Source organism: Cetorhinus maximus, chromosome 5 (assembly GCF_964194155.1).
Source record: "Cetorhinus maximus chromosome 5, sCetMax3.hap1.1, whole genome shotgun sequence".
NCBI lineage: Eukaryota > Metazoa > Chordata > Chondrichthyes > Lamniformes > Cetorhinidae > Cetorhinus > Cetorhinus maximus.
In genome coordinates this window covers 91,313,692-91,338,346 of record NC_135883.1, presented here as the reverse complement: position 1 = coordinate 91,338,346, position 24,655 = coordinate 91,313,692, and the positions used below count along the sequence as shown (strand labels likewise).

The following is a 24,655-nucleotide window of genomic DNA, read 5'->3' as shown; positions in this document are numbered from 1 at the left end:
GTCCACTCAAACACTCATGGGATGTTTATGAAAAAGACAAATGAAGCACAAAGGAAACCATGGTCAGAAAAGTGGACTTTATTCTGTCCAACATAAAACAGAAACGTCTCTATGGCAAACATAAGTATATTTTCCCTAATATAATGCCAACACAAAATCACCAGTGACAAACCCATGGAGTGCCTAATGTGCCTTATGCTTACGTTTGCGGGTGCTATGTCTTGGTGCCACCCCATCGCTCGGAGTGGCTTGTGAGACAGCCTGCTGACTCTGCTGTACTGTTGGCGTCGATGACCTTGGCAGACGTCCTCTGGCCCGTGGAGCCTGTGCTGGCCCCGCCTGGGAGGGAGTGGCCAGTTCCTGAACTGGCACCTCCCCAGTTGTCGCAACCTCAACGGAAGCAACGTTGACTGGCAGAGGGGTGGAGGAGCTGCTGCCCTCATCCGGAGCGCCCTGAGAGGAGCTCGCAGCGACGACAGGCAGCTGCTGCGCCCACGTGAAGTCCCACTGGACCTCCCTGCTCACCGCAGATGCATGGGCACCGAGCGCCGACGCTTGGTGCCCACATCTCCCACATTAGGAATGACCACCCGTGGCCAGTACCGCTGTGAGGACTTGCAGGTCAGAGCGTAACCCAATCAGAAGATTTTCCATCCGATTGAACCCCCTCTCCATGAGAGTCGCTAATCTCTCAGTGGAGGAAGCGTGAAGCTCTGCCCTGAGGTTCATGCCTTCACGTGTACTCTGCCTGGACTCCTCCATCGCAGAGACCAACTGAAGCACACCCTCATGTATCCCTGCCATGTGCAAACACGATTCCTGCCACTTATCCTGCAGCTGCGGCGTTGGTGACAACTCCAGAGGCACGTCATCAGTGACGGACTCAGCATGTGCCTGGTCCCCTGCAGCCCTCCGGCTGCTGGCGCCATCGGCACTCTCTGTGCCTACCATCTCCTCCAGTGATTGTGAAGTGCCCTCTCCACTGTGCCCTGGGACACTAGCCGATGGTAAATTCCCCACCAAGGTGTTTGTGTCTGTGCTGGTGCCTGGCTGGCTGAAATGATGTGCCGCAAGTTGCACGACTTGGGCCTCAGGTGTGGAGGGGGGGCTCCGGTGTCTCTGGGCGCGGCCATGTGGTGGTGATGCTGAAATTAACAACAAGTACAGTGCATCAGTTAGTGTACAGTCAGTTAAACCTTTCATCCCTTTCCCCCCCAGCCTCATAAGTCACTCGCCCTTCAAGACCCTAAGGAGACGAACATTGGTGGGGTGGAAAAGAGTCAAGAGGAGGCCCAACCATTAGACGTGCATACAGACAGGCTGGTCAGATGGCCTCAGGAATGCCACATGGCATGTTATGTAGCATAGGAGTGGGGAGAGTGCAGAGGTACCTGACCTGGATGAATGCTGGCCTGGATAGTAGTGGTGCTGAGGAAACATCGCAAACACTTGCGACATTTGCCGTGGATCACAGGAGATTGACAGGTCACACTATTGACCTTCATACCGTTAGGAGGGGCATAGACCGGGTGGGCAGAAGGCAACATTTCCCTTGGCGCAGGATGAGTAACATGGTGGCATTTATTTAAGTTGAGTGCCATGAGGTTCACAGCTGAGGTGCTGAGGACCTTCTGGACAGAGTAATGTGGGGTGCACTGGCTGAAAGGGTGGTGGAGGTTCCAACCCCCCTAAGATGCAAAACGTCTTTGGCTGTGCAGCAGCGATGCCATGGCATGTTAGGCCATGGGGATAGTGGTCACAAATGGGAGAAGGTGACTTTGGAAAGTGGTGGAGACACGCATCCTCAAGGGGACGAGGGACCTTTGTGTATGACCCACACATCAGAGTGTCTCAGTCTGTGAATGAGCAGTGTTGCAGCATTAACGATTGCAGCAACCATCAGTGGTTTGGATGGTGGGCAGAGAGAGTGGATGGGACTGTGGACCTAAAATACCTGCCCGCTGGACCCCAGCCTCGCCGCCACCTGCCGCCCTGGCTGCCTGCCTCCTCCCTAGCTCCATGGCCTGCTCCTCAAAGGTAGTGAGGCACTGGAGCAGGGCGTGCCCACCTCCAGTCCTCTGGCGCTGATTGTGTTCACTTTTTGCCTGCAGAACAGAGAAGAGGACTTATTGGGGCTGATCGCTCATGTACTCTGCATGCACACGCCGCACCCCAACCACAGTCGCCCATCTGAGGCCTCCAGCGGCTCCTGTCCACACTACTGGTGATGAGTCCCCAGAAGATGGTATGGCTGCTCTCAACCCCCGCCCCCAACAACCACCTTGGACACATTCGGCGTCCATCACTTTGAATAGCACACGGGTCTTAGCGCCCATGGCAAGGAGGCACATCTAGGTGCGGCGCCGAGGCCAACAGATGGCTCTTGGCCATGACACCTTGAGGCTCCCCTTCCACCATCTCATCACCATCAATAAGGCATGTGTTGAGTTCTGAGTATGTGTCTAGCTGCCTCCCCTGCAGGTTGCCCCCAGACTACTCAAATGAGACAAACACCAACATATGCTGCGGGGAGAACCCATCTTCTCCTCAACCACTAAGGCTGATGTAAACATGGTCACTATCTGTTTGCCCACCTAGTGTGCGCCAAATGCCCAATGCAGTAATGATAGCAAGATGTGGGGGTGGGGGCAGTGGTGGGCTCAAAGGCTAAGGCTACGTGCTGGGTCAAATGGCCAAGGCCAACATGGTACTCACCCTTCCAGAGCGCAACAAATCATTGAATCTCTTGCGGCACTGGGTTCCTGTGCGCCGCACATCATCATGGGTGCTTACTGTGTCACCCATCTCCTCCCACGCCTGGCTGGTGACATGGGGGGGCCCTCCTCCTCCCATCCTCTGGATACAAAATATCCTGCCGGCTGGACACCTGTTGGAGGAGGACAGCAAGGCATGCATCGGAGAAGCGAGGGGCACAATGGCCCCCCTGCTGGCCTCTCCTGCAGCCTGCCCCCCTCCTCCTGCTCCTACTCTCTGACAGCAGTCTCTCTCCCTCTTCGAGTGGCCATGGTGCACTGCCTCAATGAGGCTGCCTGGCCACTCTTTAAACAGACTGCCGGCTCCCCATTGGGACCGGCGCTCTGAGCACGCCCGCCTCCGCGACTATTTTCCCGTTCTACATGGGAGTCGCTAACCGGCTGGACGGGCCTTAATTGGCCCGCCCACGCAAAATGGCGACGCTCCCCGTTTCAGCGGCAGCAATCGGCTGCCCGCTCGCCACTGAGTCGGTCGGGCCCGCCCGCCCGTCAAGGGCAAAATTCTGCCCTCTGACTTCTATTAGTTAGCCAATCCTCTATCCATGCTAATATACTACCCCCAACACCATGGGCTCATATCTTATTAAGTAGTCTGATGTGCGGTACCTTATCGGAAATCCAAATATATTACATCTACTGGTTCCCCTTTACCTATCCTGCTTGTTACCTCCTCAAAGAATTCTAATAAAATTGTTAGGCATGTTTTTCTCTTCATGAAGCCATGCTGACTCTGCTTGATTAGATTATGTATTTCTAAATGTGCTGCTATTACATCCTTTATAATAGACCCCAACATTTTCCCAATGACAGATGTTAAGCTAACTGGCCTCTAGTTAACTGTTTTTTTTCTCTCCCTCCCTTTTTGAATAAGGGTGTTACACTGGCTGTTCTCCTATCTAAGGATTCTTGGAAGATTACTGCCAGTGGATCCACTATCTCTGACGCTACTTCCTTTAATATCCTAGGATGCAACCCATCAGGTCCAGGGGACTTATCAGCCTTTAGCCCCATTAGTTTCCCTGGTACTTTTTCTCTAGTGATAGTTATTGTATTTATCTCTTTCCCCCCCCCACCCCCCCACCCCCCATTTTTCCCCTTGATTATTTAGTATTTTTGGAATGCTATTAGTGTCTTCTACCATGAAGACTGATGCAAAGTATTTATTCAACTTCTCTGCCATTTCCTGGTTCCACATTATTATTTCCCCAGTCTCATTCTCTAAGGGGCCTATGTTCACTCTCTCTTCCTTTTTTATATATTTAAAGAAGCTCTTACTTGCTTGTTTACCCTTAAAGTTTATTTTCTCCCTTTTTATTACTTTTTTGGCCATCTTTTGTTTGTTTGTAAAACTTTCCCAATCCTCTGGCTTACCACTGATCTTTGCCACATAGCATGCTTTTTCTTTCACTTTGATACTGTCCTTAACTTCCTTGGTTAACCATGGTTGGTTTATCCCCTTCCTAGAGTCCTTCTTCCACACTGGGATATATCTTTGTTGTCAGTCATGAACTATTTTCTTAAACGTCTGCCATTGTTCACCAACTGTCTTTTCTGCTAAACTCCTTTCCCTGTCCACTCCGGCCAACTCTGCCCTCATTCCTTTGTAATAACCCTTATTTAAGTTTAGATCAGTTGTTTCCAACCCAAGTTTCTCACTCTCAAGCTGAATGCTAAATTCTACCATATTATGGTCAATGTTTCCCAGGGCATCCTTTACTCTGAGATCATTTATTAAACCTGCCTGATTACACATTACCAGATCCAAAATAGCCTGATCCTTAGTTGGATTCACAACATATTGTTCTAAGAAACTGTCCCGGATACACCATGAATTCTTGCTCACAACCTCCATTTAGTTTAAAGCCCTCTCTACAACCCTAGTTATTCAGTTCGCTGACGGATTTAGGGTTTGAATTGCAGCTCAGGGTTAAGTTGGGTGCTGAGGTTGTGCAAAATCATATTCAACCAGAGAGCAGCCAGAAAGGGGATGCAACTGGGGGATAAGCATTTCTGGTAGGAGCCTAGGGGATGGGAGAATGGTTTTAGTCTTGCCAACGTTATGTAGCACAAGATGTTGATTCATCTGCACTTTAAAAATGGGCAAGCAGTTGGACGTGGAAGTTTGCAGTAGAGTTCCATCTCCGCCACTGCAATTGAGGCTCGTCCATCTGCCCAATCAAATTAGAGATGCAGTGCTTCCAAGAGACTCAGTTTTAAAATTTATCTAGCATTACTGGTAGAAAGTAAATGGAGCCTGAGTCAGACAGATAGAAGGGAAAGGGCTATTTTTCTCTTTGTTCTCAGTATGTAGGAGATACAGGCAGGGCTGCATTTATTGTGCATGCCCAGTTGCTCTGAGAGTATTTAGAGTCAACTACATATTGTGGAATTGGAGTAACATGCAGGTTGCCTGAAAGACATTAGCAAGCTTGTTGGATTTTACAACAATCTGGCAGCTGACTCACCAAGTGCCAGATTAATTTGAATTCAATTTCACAATTTGTCATGGTGAGTTTTAAATCCTCAATCTCCAAATTGTTAGTTCAGTATCATAACCACTTAGGCACTGTACATGCAACATCACTTCCAGCTGCACAATAGCTGTAGATCAGAAATACACTCTTAGAGCCTTGCATAGAAAGTTTGTTTAGCAGTCACCATGTCAGGTCAGAAACTGTAGTAATATTAAAATAAAGCTATACAGTAATTGAATCACATGACACCAAATAACAATAGACATTTAAGCAAAAATATTTTGATAGTACTTCATACTGTAAGCTAATAAAATCATCAATAATGAGATTATTATTGAGATAATAACGAGACAAAATTAAGATAACTTTCCAATAACATTCTGTACAACATTCCACCTTTTAATCCAAGATGACTGAGGATATTTAGATCAAACACTGGCCACATAATTGCCTTCAGAACAGTCTAATGTCTGTCTTGGCTTGTTGTCCAAATGGTTTGTTGTTAAAATTTGATAATTTTTTCTGCTGTCAGATAGGCTGATTGCACAGATATATAAAGATTTTGGAAAGCAATCTGAAAGCAAATACCACAGTATTTTGACCTTCGCAGTTAACAGGTTCAAGAGGTGGGAATGAGCATCTTACCCTGCCTTTGCCACACTTATAGTTTGCTGCTCCATTGCCTCATGGATGCTGCTTTTATCATGCTCTTTAATACTGTTAAACTCATCAATACAGCATAGCCCTCCATCTGCTAGAACCAGCGCTCCTGCCTCTAAGTTCCACTCACCAGAGTCCTTTACTGCAGTCACAGTCAAACCTATAGGAAACAGAGGGAGCAAAACAATATATGTACATACTAATATCATGTGGTGATTCACACGGGGCGTGAAAGCCAACTAGCGTACATTTCCTATCACTGTTTTAAAAATCCATTCGTTCTCCTAGTGTGGACAGCGCTAGCAAGGCCAGCATTTATTACCCATACCTTGTTGCTCTTTCACATGGGGAATTTTCTCAAATCACTGCAGACTATGTGATAAATATATCCCATAGTTTGTTCATAGGGTGTTTGAGATTTTTGATCCAGTAGCCATCATGAGCAATATGTGTCAATCTTGATGGTATGTGTTTCAAAGCTGTTGCTATTAAACTTCTAAACCGTCAAATTTAAATTGGTGATCGTAGCACTAAAATTACCATTACTGTCAATTACAAATCTACAGGCTGCTTCCAGTGTATTAAATGTGCTGGAAATTTTGGGCAGAAATAAATGCTCACTAAGTGGTTTGGACTTCATTAATGTGTATCAGGTAAATTATATGACAATAACCAACCAAGCAGTTCAGGTAATCTAACCAGTTTTTCACAATGGTTAAGTTTTATATTTGGCCTTTCTCGTCTTTCCTCTAATGCTGCTACTGTCTCTACTGCTCTTATGCAATGCCATTATTGTGAGAAAAGAAAGTTATGGCAAACCACCAATACAGACTAAATAATTTTCTGTGTATTTTCTCTGCAAAGTACCAATGACACCACACAGTTTTTTTTTTCATTTAGCATCACAATTTTTTGACCACAGAAGCCATCCAACATATATAGCAGCCAAATTGCATTAGCACCAATGCACTTGCTAGAAGAGGTGGGGATAATATTCAGGTTATAGGGATTTGATAACTGGACCAAAGTGTGCAGTAATTCAATCCCAATTTTAAAGTCATACATTTTGACCTTATTGTTTTACAATACTTTCACAAAACATGCAGCAATTTAGGACACCGAGAAGTAGAGGTGATAATTGCACAGGCTGAGGGGATGGGAGATGGAAAATTGAAGCACTACACTGATGCTGTTAGCAGGAGTGTATAATCACAGCATGGCAGTTTACATAGGCAATGTCTATTGTAAATGTGAACTTATAACAGGAAAGGTTCTCAGGACATGTGTGTAGGCAAAAGATTTTTAATGCATTGATATTAGACATTTTCCTTAGTGAATTTAATTTTGGTGCTCAGAATAATTAAAGTAGGACTGGGACATCAGATATTAGCGGCTTATTAATCAAAAATTGACAAATTCTGCAACTATTTCACTGAATTTAATGAAAGATACCATGAAATTGTATTTCTTGTCATAGACTGCATATAACATCGCAGGGTACAATACTTAATTTGACCACTGACAGAATCTTTTAAAACATAGCTGTAAATTTAAGGATAAATGTTCTTAATAGAAACATTAGAGGTCTTGTGGCACAGTGGGTAGTGTCCATTCCTCTGAGCCAGAAGCTCTGGGTTCAAGTCCCACACTAGGACGGAAGGAGTATTCATGATTTGGTTCAATGGGCTGATAATCAACTTGGGAATCCTTCCACCACCTCACCACTATTCCCCAAAGGGGAAAAAGTGTGTGAAGATACGTTTATAAAAATAGAAGCATTCTAGAGAACAAATTTTGTGCAAAGGAGATAAATAAATATTTCAGTAAAAATACCTGAACAAATAAGGAGTTTGGGTTGTAATGTTGGGGTTATTAGTGTTCATCCTGGAATTACAATTAACCTTATCAATCATATTTGACAAATGGTGGCAACTGTACAAATCAGCAAATAGAGCTTTGTCCTCCCCTTTTCCACAGTACTGAACCACTTGGAATTAAACAATTTATTATGTGGTGTCTACCAATATGCACTGTCATTACTGCAATAGTGATGCCATCAGGCATGTCTCTGAAGTCCAGATCACACCAAAAGGAAAATGTGGTAATTGAGTGAGTTCAAATAACTGAAATTTAAAATAAGAAGCATCCCAAGCCATGTAATCATTAGAAGAACTGCTTCTTATATAAATTGCATACAGACAGGCCATGAAAAGGTTACCTGCAAGTAACGTCTTCAAACAGAATGTTACATTACCGATACAAAATAAATCTTAAAGCTACAGAATCTATGATTTTGTTGACTACAACTTTTTAATATCTTTCTTAGAGATTTTAAGCTAACAGCTAATAGTATCATGTCCTATGCAGCTTTTCCTGCTGATAGTTCAATGGGGTTTTTTCCCCCCCTTAAACATGTCACAAATTATCAGCTTTAAAGAGCCATACATTCACCATGCACACCAAGACAAAATATTGGATATGAAAATGAGGTAATAACATAATGCTGTACATATGTTATTGAAGGAACTTCAGAAAATCAAATCAAGTTTGTTCCTTCCAACAAACCACATAACCTTTGATGTTATAAAGTTGAAAGGAATGAATATGGGCAAGAGGCAGGAGGAGATTGACAATTGGTGGGGTAGAGGGTGATGTAATGGTAACAATACGTTATTCCAGCCACAGTACTGGGGAGGTTGAAGGAATCATTTAAAATATGAACACAGTAAACTCCTCATGCTGAGCAATTTAAACCAGGAAAGCCCAAATCCAAATGCTAGTATGTGCTGGATTAACCCATCTCAGTAGTGGCAGCAGCTAAAATTAATCTGAAAGTCGGGAGGAGGGAGGTGAGTAGGAAGAAAAAGAATAAGAGAAAATATATGTTAATGGCCCCAACATAGAAAACATAATCTGGTTTAAGGTCAGAAATTAAAAGACCCACCCATCCACCCAAGAAAATACTGAGGGTTAAAATGAAAGTCAGATGCAAATGTATCTTCCAAGAAAAAAATAGATGACGACCTGTGTTACTCAGGAATTAACAATATAACAACAAACTGCATTTTCAAAGATGCATATTTGTGAAATTAGTGGGTCAACAGAGGTAAACAGCCATCCTGGTTTTTTTTGTTAAACTAGGCATTTGAGGTCCCTCATTTAACATCTTACAAGTCTTAAAACATTTTAAAAATATGAACCATGTTCCTTGTCAATTTTTTTCCCAAAGAGAACAAATTCAATTCCAAACTTGACATTTTGAAACGGGAATGATCTTTATGGTCACCTTATCATATTATCCTTATCACCTCCCTTTGAACTTTAGGCAATGCATCAATACACTTTTTTGGATACTATTACAATGTTTCCAAGCTTCCTTTATTCAAAAGTTATAAAAGACTAAACTAACTTCTTTTGGTAATCAATTACTCTCAACTTCCATCTAAAGGACTTAATTTCACCATTAGCAACAGTTGGAAACTGTTAACAATTCCAGTGAACATTTGATAATCACACTGAAATGTTATTTTCTTTCCATAACTATCAAATATGTGTTAATTTGCATTAACTTCCATTCTTCCATCATAATATCTACTTACCTAATTTTCTAGACCTTTGACCAGTCTCCCCTATAATCACCATACCTTGATGTTATACATAAAACTCTGATCACTGATATAGAAAGTCCAGTTTGCATAATTCTTTCTGGATGCACTTTTCTCAACCAGCTCTGGTGCCTCCCTTTACTAAAGTATACTATTGTATAACTACATTATTCTATTTTCCCTTTTACAATTAACAGATTCATTTTCTCTATGCTACACAATAAATCAGAATTAGTCAGGCCAAAATAAGTATTTAAAGAAAAATTCCAAACTAAACACTATAAAAGTGATTGCATATTGTGTGTACCATATATACATATTTCTTAATCATAAATTGCAAAATCTGTTAAGCGCTACAAGATTTTTTTATTCTATGGTATTTAAACATTTCACTTGCCTGCACTGGTAGATCCAATTCCAGCCGTCAGTACTGATCGAGGCACAATTTTTGCCGCATATTTAAGAAATTGAGATTTCCCAGTACCTGGATCCCCCACCAGTAAGAGATGGGGTTCTCCTTCAAAACAAAGAAATTAATGAACACATATTCCTTTAATTAATTAGACACAATCAAACTGCACCAGGAAATTGAGCATGCATCACTCATTGACAGGTGAAACAGTCAGGTGCATTTACTGTGATGAGGCTGTGATCAAAGTCTCCAGAAGGAAATGACAATCATGGAAACACATCTTGGGAAAACAGGGATTGCACACCCCTACAATTTTCCAAAAAGCAATATGTGCAAATATCACTGCTTCCAAGGGGGTGCCAAGATTGTAGAATCATCATTTGTATTCAAATTTAATCCTTTTTGGGGGAGGAAAAGAAAAAAATCACAAAGAAGTTGCCATAATATATTTACTATCTAACACTGTAGATAGTTCAGAATACTATTCAAAACTATGGATTTATAAATCTCAGTATTTATATATGAACTTGTTTTCTGGAATCTTATGATTTGTGCGGTGCTAAGTTATAAGACAAGAACTTCACAAATTTGTCCATCAGTGATTCTGTCCAGAGACACAGGTGCTCCAGTGTGTTGTGAAAGCATTTGTTAATTTGCTCTGTTCCTTCGGTGGACTCTAAGTTTGGGAGATCTCTTATTTTTTGAATAAGCTGATTTAAGACTTGAATTTTAAAAAGATTTCTTTCTCATAAAAGTATATGTATTAATTAAGGATTTCAGTGAAGAGCTGTACTTTTAGTGATGGATTGCTAAACAAAGGCATGGATTTTCGCACCCGGCTCAACAGCGCAGACAAACCTGACCTGGGAGAAAATGGCCTGGAAGGTTGGATTTTCATTTCGGGTGATGTGGTTCCCTGGGAGTCAGGTCAGGTGACTCCAGAACGAGTGCAGAGGATGCCGGGTGCCGAGGCAGACCGGGCAGAGGGCAAGCCTTGGTGCACCAGCACTGAATTGAAGCTTTTAAAAAAACCAGAAAAACATAAAACAGCCCTCACACTCCCTCTATCCCCATTAACTCCCCATGCGCAATCCATGCCAACCCATGCCATCTCATGCCCCCACCCACCATGGCCACCCATGCCTCACTGTCAAGCCCCATACGTGCATACAAATTAGGAACAAGAGTAGGTCACTCTGCCATTCAATAAGATCATGGTTGATCAGATTGTAACCTCAACGCCACATTCCTGCCATTCAGCAGTAAGGCTTATGCCAACCAGCAGAGTGAAATAGCAAACAATTACTTGTTAACACTCCACACAGTTTTTTCAAAGAATAAAGGGCAGGAGTTTTAAATGCCTTGACAGCTCCCTTTGACAGTTCATCTTGACACCTTTTACAGTTGTTTTTTTACAGTTCTAATGAGTTTATGCACATTCATGCCTACTTTTAACAATCCCAAAGGGCACCTTCCCTCTCCCAAAGGGTACCTGACCTCCTTAAAGGCGTCTCAGGTCCATATCCATAGGAGTACATTACCTCACTAAAAGGGTACCCTGGCTATCCAAATGGACCCACAAATTCAGACCTGCTCTACCAGGTCAATTCTATCCATGTCAGATTTCAGACACCTCTCATACCAAAATCACACAAGTGGAGGCAGCTGCCGATTTCTATGGGCACGGCCTCCGTGACATGCACATGCATGTAACACAACCTGACCCCATTCTCGCTGCCAGAAAAATAGTAGGTGCTGTGGTCGGTGTGGGACTTCCAATTTTCGGGCTCATCCACCATTTTCACAATGACAGAGGGGCTTTCCGTCATTGTGAGAATCCAGGCCAAAGGTTACGTAAGATGGTATGCAGGTGTACTATTGGAAACATGTCAACTTCATGTCAGGGTGTTCCTTTTCTCTCCAGAATGGCCAATCAGGTCTCGCAGGAAGCGATGTTAAAACGAATCTCGCAATGGTCAACAAGATTACAAGCACTATTAATTTACCAACATTAAAAGCCAAATGTTAAACAGGGAAACATTAAACGAGGACTTACTGTACCCGCAATGAAGTTCTGAAATGGACAGCAAAATTTTAATTGAATCCGCTAAACATATTATGTTTGAATGTATCACATGACACATTACATACACGTTCTTTATTGGGTCAAAATATTCTCAAATTAAAATTCTCGAATTACTTCAATTTTTTGCTTTTAAAGACAAATTTAAACATCTACTGAAGGTCACCATTTATTATAAAGATTGTCACAAATTAGTAAAGAAATGAAGAAGACATAAGCGGTATGTTATGACCAATCAGAGTTAAGGAACCAATCATTGTCAATGGCTAAATACATCAACTTAACAGTTCTTAGAGGAACCCTCATTCGTTGAATGCTCCTCCATAGAAATGTCTATCCTTCCAAGAATCAGTATCGCAAGATTCAGACTGGATTTTATCCTAGTGTTGCTGAGTCTGCTGGTGGCTCTAGAAGAAGTTGGGAATCTGGCGCAGGAAGGAAGCAGCCGCTGATCCCGTTTATGTGGCTGCAAACGTATATGGGTGATGTGGGCCTTGCTGCTGGATCTCATGGCAGGGGCTGCTCTGACATCAGGAGACCTATGTCAGCTGATCCCCTGCAGCAGAAAGCGCCATATTTAAAGGGCAGAAGGCCCTGTCCAAAAGCTGAAATTCTGCATGCAATCTTTCTGAGGGAGGACTGCAATTGAAGTGGTCAGCATTGTCAGATGTGTGAATATTGCAACAGAAAGCTTTTGAGGGTCCAGGTAGAAGAAATCTCCATCTTCCTAAAAGTTCAGTCCATGTCGTCAACGGATTCAGCTGTGTTAAAAAATATCACAATCCACCCAGCGTATCACCCCACGGTACAACAAGAGCTCGCTGCGCTACCTCCTCCAGGAGACTCAGGAACACAGGAAGATTCTATTTCCAGCTGATGGCCACAAAAGGCCATCACAAATGACCAAGGCAGCCTTGGATGGAGGTCGCCATGGAGGTGAGCAGTCCTGTGCTCCATCAAGGGACTGGGTCCAGTGCCATAAAAAGAGGAATGACCTCCTCCACACTACAAAGGTGAGTTTGAGTTTCAAACTGCAAAGAAATGGATGGGAAAAGTAGGGGCACTGAATTATTAAGGGCCAGCACAGGCATTGAAGTGTAGAGCGTTCCCCCTCACCAGCTTCCATAGTTCCATTGGCTGCATGTGTGTGCGTGTGTGTGTCACATGAATCTTCACCTTCCTCTGCCCCTTACCCAGATTTCCTGAGAGCATGAGGATTGGAAGGACAGCTGGACAACCTGCCACCTCATGGGAAGAGGGGACAATCCAGCAATAAGAGGGGGTCTCCTCAGCACCACTGGAAACCTTACTTTCTCTTGCCTTGTGAAAGGACAAAAGGGCCCGCAATGCTAGGGCGAGATCCAAAATGGGAGGCTTAGGCACCTCCTACCACAGGCTCCGCCCCTCAGAGTGTGAGACCATCAAGCTTGTACACAAGAGAAAAAAATCTCCAAAGACAATGCAGCTCCCCGTGACTCACTCTCCTGCAAGTCAAAACAGCTCTCACCATGAGTCACGTAAGCCACATATAAGTTGCCAGCATTCAAATGGGAGGGTTATTGAAGGCACGGGAGACTCAAAATCAGTTTCATTTTAAAATGGGGAGGCTGCATTAAATTACATTTAAATTGCATACAAGTGGTTGATTTTGAATATTTAAGAAGTTCCTGTTGATAACAGGTGAATTTCCCGCTTGCTTACCCTTCCACCGCCGGCATCATTAGGGGATGTTTTCTCACCACCGGGGTTCTGACGCACAGCCTCCCGTACAGTCTCTGGGCCTGCCTGCCTGCCATCTTGTCCACTGCAGTGGGCTCCAAAAAATCCAGCCCTCAGATCCTAATTCAGCTGCATCCTTTGAGAAAAGTTGGTTAAAATACCGATTCCCAAGTGCTAGTCACCCACTAATATAAACCAGATATGATGGCAGTCTTCTACCACATACAAAGAAGGTATGCAGGCTTTCAGACACCCAGATTCCTCACAGTTTATTCACAATAAACTGCTAATGGTCTATTAACTGTTATAGTTCTTAGCTATTAAGTTTGATTAGGCCTGTAGGTATCACAGCCTATGAATTATTTCTTACCGCCAACCATAAACTTAACAGTTTATTTCTTTGATATAGCACCTTGTTAACACTGTCAACTCTAGATTGTACATCATTCTTTGCCAATACAGTCCCGACATAGGGCCTCCTCAACCTGATCCACCATCAGGTCTCCAGTCATCTAATATTTGTATTCTCCTTGACAACACCTGCAGGGTAATTGTTCAAGCGGTACAGTCTTTCAATTAAACGTAAATCAAAAAGTTCCTTATTAATTGGCATTTTTCCATCTGTGAGAAAAGATGGAAATGCAGCCCCTAAACTTTGGTAAAGTCAGATGAAATCATCTGCCACGTTTCTTTTGATGACTGAACAAGGCGATTCTGGATGATCTCTGCTGATGCCTTCTTTTTAGGGCTGGCATCTGCTTTGGAGCTTCTGAAGCCACATGTTGTCAAGGTGGCAAGTTCCTGCCCAAAGCTAGTGTTGCCATTTGCGTTGATTGTCAGCTAGAGTTTGCCATTTGTCATGATTAACGTTGAGGGCTTTCATGTCTCTTTTGACAGCATTGTCGAATTGGATCGGGCATCTTGCAGGTCTCTTGGCCTGGGCTACCTCCCCATATAGCATACCTTTGGGGATGTGGCTATTTTCCATCTTGTGCATGTGCCCAGGCCAGTGAGGCCTTCTTTGTCTGATTAGCACTAGCATGCTTTCATATTTGTCCTAGAAAGGACTGCCTCATTGGTGATTTTGTCTTTCCATGTGATGCCAAGGATGTGCCATAGACACCAGAGATGGAAGTTGTTGAGCCTTTTATATTGGTAGATATAAGTTATTGCCATACAGCAATGCGCTGAAGATACAGGCCTTGTAGATAAGCATTTTAGACCTGCGGGACAGTTTGTTGTCTCTCCACATCCATTTTGTTCGTCAGCCAAAATTGGTGGCTATCTTTCCAATGCAAGTGCTGAGCTCTTCGTCAGGTGACAGGCTGTCTGTCACCATGGATCCAAGGGAGCAGAATTTACTAACTGCTTCCAGCGGTGTGTTATTGAATCTAATCACAAACGGAGACACACCATCCTGTCCTGTAACATTGTTTTCTTGACATTGATGGTGACGGAGAACATGGCATAGGCATGGGAGAGATGATCTATGAGCCTTTAGAGCTGGTCTTCTATCTGGGCAACTAGTGCAGCATCATCAGCATATAGAAGTTCTCTGATCAGAACCTGCTGAACTTTTGCCTTGGCTTTCAGTCTTGATAGGTTGAGGAGTTCCCATCTGAAGCTAAGTGGAGGTACACTCCTTCCATGTCACATGGAAAATATAGGCCAGTAGGATAGAGAAAAAGATACAAAACAGAATAGGAGCTAAGGTGCAGCCCTGTTTCACCCCATTCTTGATCTCAAAGCCATCAGAGGTAGTGCCATTGAACTGAATGGTGCCATGTATATTATCATGGAAGCACCGTTTAAGACTGCGAAGCTTGTGAGGACAGCTGATTTTCTCTAGTATCTGGAGTGGTGTCTGCTGCTCTCTGCACTTCTCCTGAAGCTGATGTAGGGAGAAGATCATGTCTACCTTGCATCTGCCTGCTCTGAACCCACACTGTGCCTCTGGGTAAATTCTGTTAGCTAGTCAATGCAGCCTCATTAGGATGACTCTGGCAAAAGTCTTCCAAGTGCTGCTGAGGAGTGCCACAGCAGTATTTGCAATCCTCCAGCAGAGAAGGAGGAGATATTCTTGGAAGTATGGCAAGAGGTGGGGATTTCCATACTTGAGTAACTCAGCTGGTATTCCATCCTTCCCAGGTTGTTTCCTTGCTGCTAGGGAATCAATGGCCTTTTCAAGTTCAAGTGATGAGGATTCTGCATCAAGCTCATACATAACAGGTAGCTGCAGAAACTCATCAAGCACAGGCAGAGAGATAGTCAGCTCATGTGAATAAAGCTCAGAGTTGTGCTCTATCCAGCAGACCATTTGCTAGTTCCTGTTAGTGAGTATTTCCCCATCTGCAATGTTCCATTTTATCTCCACCATTATTACACATGCCAATGCTATGTTAAAGTTAGTCTGCTAAAGGACACTGGATTCTGCCAATCTTCTGGTGCAATGAAGCTTCCTAAAATTTTGACACTTTTTCCATTCTCCTGTTGGAAACTGATGCTTTCCATGTTCTGTAAAACTGAGTTCTGAAAACTGGTCATCTTCTTCAGCCAGGTAGCAATATTGGACACATTCAGCCCACTCTTCAAAAATTTAAATCAGACTGGGTTGCAGCTATGTCTATAACATTCTTTGTATCATGCAGTTACACTTTGACAGTGATAGCTGATGTATCCACTGGTCTTATCATCACCACTTAGTCCATCATTTGCTTTTTCAGGCCATTTTCCTTTTAGAGTGCTTTGAGTGTGTCCATGTTGAATTGATATGCTGTTGCTCTATGCTCCATGCTCCTTTTCTCAGCAGTTTTGATCTCGTCCTCATTATCTGAATGTCTAGTATATCCTTTCTCTCTGGGCCAAAATTTAAATCTTCCACTGTGCATGAGCATTATTAAAAATTCCCACATATCTTCACACTATGCTATGCAAAAGTAATTGAAGTACTATGGACTATTAAGTACTTACAAATACCATGGGAAGTCACATGGGAGCTATATGTGAAATTGCCTTAATTAAAATGCCCACATATTGCAAATATTTATATATTAAACACATTTGGACCTTGTACCCATTTAACCAAAATAGAATTATAAATGGGACAAAGTAAGGCTTATCATCCTTGAAAGAGAGAGACTAGGAGGTGATCTTACAAACGTATGCAAGGTAATAAAAGGCAAAATAGATCTAGAACATTACTTCAAATCAAACTGTAACAGTAGGACAATGACATTGAAATTCCAAATGGTGAAAGGCAAAATTCTGACTTAATTTAGGAAAGACTTTTGACTAAATGATCAATACTTGGAAGGAAGAACCAGAATAATTTAAGGAACAGCCAAATAGGGAGATTGTGTTTTTTTTATTGTTGTTGAATAGGCTGAATGACTTTCCTCAATCAGATCTCGTGATTTTTGTTTCAAGTGCTGCGTTGAAGCTATGGAGATTAAATAGAATAAACATCGATAGAAAGTTTTAAAAGAAACATATGTTCCAGTACAGATTTGTGTGAAAAATGTGTAATACAAAATAATTTAAAGTATTTTAATTAATTCAGATTACATGCCTACTGCTGTAGTACTAACCTCTAACCTTTGTGCCTGCTCCATCAGTTCTTTGAACCCCACCTGCCAACACCATGGCAACAGCTAGTTTAACCACATACATTCCAAATACCTGTGGACAAAGGCTGGCCAGAATTTCATTTCTCCCTTGAAAATAAAAATATGAAGAGCTTCTATGATGAAAGAAAGCAGCACACATCATTTTTAGCACCAAATAAAACATAAAAATGTCTATACGTACACAAATTCTACAATAGAAAATCAGTACCAGCATTATTTTTTTTTATTCATTCACGGGATGTGGCTAGGCCAGCATTTATTGCTCATCCCTAATTGCCCCTGAGAAGGTGGTGGTGATGTTGCCTTCTTGAACTGCTGCACTCGATGTGGTGTAGGTACACCCACAGTGGTGTTAGGGGAGGGAGTTCCAGGATTTTGACCCAGCGACAGCGAAGGAACGGCGATATATTTCCAAGCCAGGATGGTGAGTGGCTTGGAGGAGAACTTCCAGGTGTTCCCATGTGCCTGCTGCCCTTATCCTTCTAGATGGTAGTGGTTGTGGGTACAGAAGGTGCTGCCTAAGGAGCCTAACAGTGACACCCAGTTCTACTCCTTACATAAAGATTGGGTCTTGGATTCAAACAATTGTTTTGTCCATTCCCACTTGGGCCATCTTTTTCTTTCATTCAGAACTAGTCCAGCTATTAATGGAATCTTGCCATGCATATACTACACATAAATCTTCAGGAACTGTGGCACCATTATCAAGAAGTCCAGTAATAAAGTAAACATTTTGTTTACTTCATTTAAAAACTTTAATAGCTTAATTTTAAAATGTAGGTTAAATATTAGTGCTACTTGTTAAAGTGATGGCTTTGTGGCAGTGGATGAAATCTGAACATACTTAGTTCAAGTTTAAAGACATTAGAGTCCATTTATATGGAATTTAGGTTAGACAAAGGAGAGCCAATGGATATTATCTACTTGGACTTCCAGGAGCCCTTTGACAAGGTGCCGCACAGGAGGCTGCTCAGTAAGATAAGAGCCCATGGTGTTAGAGGCAAGGTATTAGCATGGATAGAAGATTGGCTGTCTGGCAGGAGGCAGAGAGTGGGGATAGGGGGGCCCTTCTCAGGATGGCGGCCGGTGACTAGTGGAGTTCCGCAGGGGTCAATGTTGGGACCACAACTTTTCACTTTATACATTAATGATCTAGATGAAGGAACTGAGGGCATCCTGGCTAAGTTTGCAGATGATACAAAGATAGGTGGAGGGACAGGTAGTATTGAGGAGGCGGGGAGGTTGCAGAAGGACAGGTTAGGAGAATGGGCAAAGAAGTGGCAGATGGAATACAACGTGGGGAAGTGTGAGGTCATGCACTTTGGTGGGAAGAATAGAGGCATGGACTATTTTCTAAATGGGGAGAGAATTCAGAAATCTGGAGTGCAAAGGGACTTGGGAGTCCTAGTCCAGGATTCTCTTAAGGTTAACTTGCAGGGTGAGTCGGTAGTTAGGAAGGCAAATGCAATGTTGGCATTTATTTCAGAAGGACTAGAATATAAAAGCAGGGATGTGCTGCTGAGGCTTTATAAGGCTCTGGTCAGACCACATTTAGAATATTGTGAGCAATTTTGGGCCCCGTATCTCAGGAAGGATGTGCTGGCCCTGGAGAGGGTCCAGAGGAGGTTCACGAGAATGATCCCAGGAATGAAAGGCTTAACATATGAGGAACGTTTGAGGACTCTGGGTCTATACTCGATGGAGTTTAGAAGGATGAGGGGGGATCTGATTGAAACTTACAGAATACTGAAAGGCCTGGATAGAGTGGACGTGGGGAAGATGTTTCCATTAGTAGGAGAGACTAGGACCTGAGGGCACAGCCTTAGAGTAAAGGGAAGACCTTTTAGAACAGAGATGAGGAGAAACTTCTTTAGCCAGAGAGTGGTGAATCAATGGAATTCATTGCCACAGAAGGCTGTGGAGGCCAGGTCATTGAGTGTATTTAAGACCGAGATAGATAGGTTCTTGATTGGTAAGGGGATCAAAGGTTACGGGGAGAAGGCGGGAGATGGGGTTGAGAAACTTATCAGCCATGATTGAATGGCGGAGCAGACTTGATGGGCCGATTGGCCTAATTTCTGCTCCTATGTCTTATGGTCTTATATAAACTATACTGTGTCCAATTCACATTGTTAACTTAGCCTCTGCTGGTAGTATTCAAAGAAACCCAAGCTAACCCTGTGTTCAATGATAGAAATGAGTAAGGAGGGGAAATATGGATTCTCTGCAAGATATCACTTCACACACAGAACTACAGATCATGAGCCTTAGAACACAAGAAGCATAAAGTAAGGAATTCAGACTTATAGCTAGATGTAGTCAGCTTATTCTATTTTAAAAGAATTTCTCCTCAAAATTACACGTTTGAACATATTTCCCTTCAGCTTCCCCAGTTATCTCCTGCAGGCGTAATTCTTGCTAGGCTATGGTAGCAAAGGCTGCAGGAGCCCTTTGGTAACTCGCTCAAATAGTGTTTTCTCATATGTCAATTTAGACATAGGAACATAGGATCAGGAGTAGGCTTTTGAGCTGGTTAACTTTGTTCTGCCATTCAATTAATTTCATGGATGATTTTTACCTCAACTCCACTGAATCTGTTTGAGCCATAGCTTGATCCCCACACTTAAAATAAATAATTTTAAACTCAAGAAAAGTGAAGTTCATGAAATAAAAACAGATAATGCTGGAAATATTCAACTGGTCAGGCAGCATCAGTGGAGAGAAACAGAGTTTCTCGAAGTTCATGAAGCCTATCTTCATAGATTTACACCACATCTAGAGTATTGTGTACAGTTTTGGTCTCCTTACTTAAGAAAGGATATAGTTGCATTAGAATCTGTTCAAAGAAGGTTTACTCGATTGATTCATGGGATGAAGAGATTATTTTATAAGGAATGGTTGAACAGGTTGGGCTTATACCCATTGAAGTTTAGAAGAATGAGAGGTGATCTGAGTGAAACATATAAGATTCTGGGGGAACTTGATAGGGTGGATGCTGAGAGGATGTTTCCCCTCTTGGGGCAGTCTAGAACTAGGGAACACAGTTTAAAAATTAGGGGTCTCCCATTTAAGACTGAGATAAGGAAAATTTATTTCTCTCTGAGGGTCCTTAGCCTGTGGAAATTTAAGTCCTGGTATTATTCTAGTGAATTGGTGCTGTATCCCCTTCAAGGCCAATATATCATTCCTGAGGAATGGTGTCTAAGACTGATTGTAGTGCTCCAGACTGCATGTGTACAACTGAAGCATCACTTCTTCAATTCATCACAAATTGAGCCTCCTGATGTCCAGCAGGGAAAGCAGCCAACTCAAAGAACACCACAGGCTGACAGCCAACAAAGTACTCCCACTGTCACATAGGACCTCAAAAAAAAACCCACGCACCTGTCTGAAATACCATAGTTCCTACTGGAACGCACACTCCGTACCTTACAAACTGACGACAGCCTCACCTCTCAATGACCCACCTCCTGGCTGATTGCAAACATCACCAACCGTAACCTGATAACTGACCAGAGTGGTGAAATTCCAGGTTTCTACCTTCCATAGAAAATCTGGACAACCCTGAACTGCTTGAGAAAGAGTCACAAGGGCACAAGAATTAGGAGCAGGAGTAGGCCATTTGGCACCTCGAGCTTGCTCTACCATTCGTTAAGATCATGGCTGATATGATTGTGGCCTCAACTCCACTTTTCTGTACGCATGAGTCTTGACTCCCTTGTTGGTCAAAAATCTATCAAACTCAGCCTTGAATATATTCAATGACCCAGACTCCACTGCTTTCTGGGGAAGAGAATTCCACAGACCAAGGACCTTCTGAGAGTAAAAAAATCTCCTTATCTCAGTCCCTAATTTTTAAACTATGTTCCTTAGTTCTAGATTCCCCCACAAGGGGAAACATCCTCCCAGCATCCAACCTATCAAGTCCCCTTAGAATCTTATGTGTTTCAGTAAGATCACCTTTCATTCTTCTAAACGCCAATGGGTATCAACCCAACATGTTCAACCTTTCCTCATAAGATAATGCCTTCATCCCAGGAATCAGTCGTGTAAACCTTCTCTGAACAGCTTCTAATGCAATTATATCCTTTCTTAAGAGGACCAAAACTGTACACAGTACTCTAGATGTGGTGTAACAAAGGTCCTGTACAGCTGTAGCAACATTTCTCTAGTTTTATATCCCATTCCCCTTGCAATAAACACGAGTATTCCATTTGCCTTCCTAATCATTTGTTTTACCTGCATACTAACTTTTTGTGATTCATGTACCAGGACACCTGGATCCCTCTGTACGACAGAGTTCTGCAGTCTCTCTCCATTTAAATAATATTCTGTTTTTCTATTCTTCCTGCCAAAGTGGGCAAGTTCACATTTTCCCACATTATATGCTATCGGTTTAATTTTTGCCCACTCACTTAACCTATCTAAATCCCTCTGTAGATTCTTTATGTCCTCTTGACAACTTACTTTTCTACCTATCTTTGTGTCATCAGTAAATTTAACCACCATACGTTCGGTCCCTTCATCCAAGTCATTAATAGAAATTGTAAATAGTTGAGACCCCAGCACTGATCCCTGTGGCACACCGCTCATCACAGCTTGCCAACCCAAAAATGACCCATTTATCCATGCTCTCTACTTCTTGTTAGTTAACCAGCCCTCTATCTATGCTAATATGTTACCCCCTATGCCATGAGCTCTTATTTTGTGTACTAAACTTTGTTGTGGCACCTTGTCAAACACCTCTTGGAAATCCAAATACAGCACATTCACAAGTTTTCCTTTATCCATCCTGCTTGTTACTTCTTCAAAGAACTCTAATAAATTTTTCAAACATGATTTTCCTTTCAAAGAATTATGTTGACCCTGTCTGATGGTATTATAATTTCCTAAATGTCCTGCTATTGCCTCCTTAATAATATGTTCTAGTATTTTCCCTTTGACTGATGTTGGGCTAACAGGCCTATAGTTTTCTGCTTTCTGCCTTCCTCCTTTCTTGAAAAGAGGTGTTATGTTAACGGTTTTCCAATCCGACTAATAGATTATTGGAGTTGTGCTATGAAAGGGAAGATGATGACGCGCCTTCTAACACCTCTGAGTGGCAGCGACTCCATAAGCAATTCTACAATTTGCTGTACCATAATCAGCAAATCTGTATGAGGGAGAGCTCCAAGCATATTTCAACTCTGGAGACTCAGCCTGTGTGCACATGGCTAACCATTCTCTCCCAAATTGTAGTACTTTTCAATTTTCAATTGTTATTTTTGGAAGCATTGGTAACAAATTAAGAAATAGAAGTAATTTCATCATGGAAAATTTGCAGTTTACCTTTTAGCATTACTTCTTAGTGGATTTTTTGCAAAAAGGCTCATATTCCAGATATAACATTTGAACAAGGTCCCAACCGCTTCCTCTTTACCATGGACGTCCAATCCCTCTACACCTCCAATCCCTCTACACCTCCATCCCCCACCGGGATGGTCCGAGGGCTCTCCACTTCTTCTTTGAATAGAGGCCTGAACGATCCCCATTCACCACCACTCTCCTCCGTCTGGCTGAACTTGTTCTCTCACTGAACAATTTCTCCTTTAACTCGACTCACTTCCTCCAAATAAAAGGTGTGGCTATGGGTACCTGCATGAGTCCCAGTTATGCCTGTCTCTTTATGGGGTATGTGGAACATTCCTTGTTCCAGTCCTACTCAGGCCCTCTCCCACACCCCTTTTCTTCGGTACATCGATGACTGTTTTGGTTCCACTTCATGCTCTCGCATGGACCTGGAAAAATTTATTAATTTTGCTTCCAATTTCCACCCCTCCATCATTTTCACATGGTCCATCACTGACACTTTCCTTCCCTTCCCTGACCTCTCTGTCTCAATTTCTGGTGATAGTCTACCCACCAATATTCATTACAAGCCCACCGACTCCCACAGCTACCTCAATTACAACTCCTCACACCTTGCTTCCTGTAAGGACTCCATCCCATTCTCTCAGTTCCTTCGCCTCCATCGCATCTGTTCCGATGATGCCACTTTCCAAAACAGTGCTTCTGACATGTCTTCCTTCTTCCTTAACCAAGGGTTCCCACCCACGGTGGTTGACAGGGTCCTCAATTGTGTCCGACCCATCTCCCGCGCCTCTGCCCTCACACCTTCCTCTCCCTCCCAGAACCATGATAGGGTCCCCCTTGTTCTCACTTATCACCCCACCAGCCTCCGCATTCAAAGGATCATCCTCCGCCATTTCCGCCAACACAGCATGATGCCACCACCAAAAGCATCTTCCCTTCACCCCCCGCCCCCAGTCAGCATTCCGTAGGGACCATTCCCTCTGGGACACCCTGGTCAACTCCTCCATCACCCTCAATACTTCAACCCCCTCCCATGGCATCTTCCCATGCAATCGCAGAAGGTGCAACACCTGCCCCTTTAATTCCCCCCTCCTCACCGTCCAACGGCCCAAACACTCCTTTCAAGTGAAGCAGCATTTCACTTGCACTTCCCTCAATTTAGTCTACTGTATTCGCTGCTCCCAATGCAGTCTCCTCTACATTGGAGAGACCAAATGCAGACTGGCTGACCCCTTTGTGGAACACCTTCGGTCTGTCCGCAAGCATGACCCAGACCTCCCTGCCGCTTGCCATTTCAACACACCACCCTGCTTTCATGCCCACATGTCCATCCTTGGCCTGCTGCAATGTTCCAGTGAAGCTCAATGCAAACTGGAGGAACAGCACCTCATCTTCCGACTAGGCACTTTACAGTATTCCGGACTGAATACTGAGTTCAACAACTTCAGATCATGAACTCTCTCCTCCATCCTCAACCCTTTTTGATCCCCTTTTTTCAAATATTTATTTAAAAATTTTTATATATATTTTTCCCACCTATTTCTATTTTTTAAAAAAATATTTCCATTCATTGTTTTATCCCCACCTTTTAGCCTATTTCGATCTTTTTACCCACACCGTCCCCTCCCCCCACTAGGGCCATCTGTCACTTGCTCATCCTGCTTTCTGCTCTTAATGTCACCATTTAGCGCCTCCTTTAGCCAGTATTACCAACATCAACACCCCTTCAATCTTTTGTTTATGACATCTTTTGCAATCTCTCCTTTGCCTCCACCTATCACTGGCGTTCTATCCAGCTTCATCTGTCCCACCCCCCTTAAACAGTATATATTTCACTACATTTTTAACTGTCTTTAGTTATGAAGAAGAGTCATATAGAAATGTTAACTCTGTCTTTCTCTCCACAGATGCTGTCAGACCTGCTGAGTTTTTCCAGCAATTTTTGTTTTT

General features: G+C 43.0%; 1 protein-coding gene across 6 annotated transcripts in view; it reads right to left on the bottom strand.

Annotated features, from left to right (window-relative positions):
• Positions 1-24,655, bottom strand: part of mcm9 (minichromosome maintenance 9 homologous recombination repair factor) — a 58,153-nt gene that overhangs the window by 15,224 nt on the left and 18,274 nt on the right. For 5 of the 6 annotated variants that reach the window (XR_013576628.1, XM_078542187.1, XM_078542189.1 and 2 more), the window contains exons 7-9: positions 17,315-17,440; positions 9,911-10,030; positions 5,894-6,068 (exon numbers count right to left, since the gene is read on the bottom strand). Coding sequence is in view for 4 of the 6 variants with exons in the window: in XM_078542187.1 (XP_078398313.1) it covers positions 5,894-6,068; positions 9,911-10,030; positions 17,315-17,440 (421 nt within the window). In the remaining 2 variants the exon portion in view is untranslated. Of the gene's footprint in view, positions 1-5,235; positions 5,376-5,893; positions 6,069-9,910; positions 10,031-17,314; positions 17,441-24,655 lie in introns of all 6 variants that reach the window. The other variant, XR_013576629.1, reaches the window with a different exon arrangement.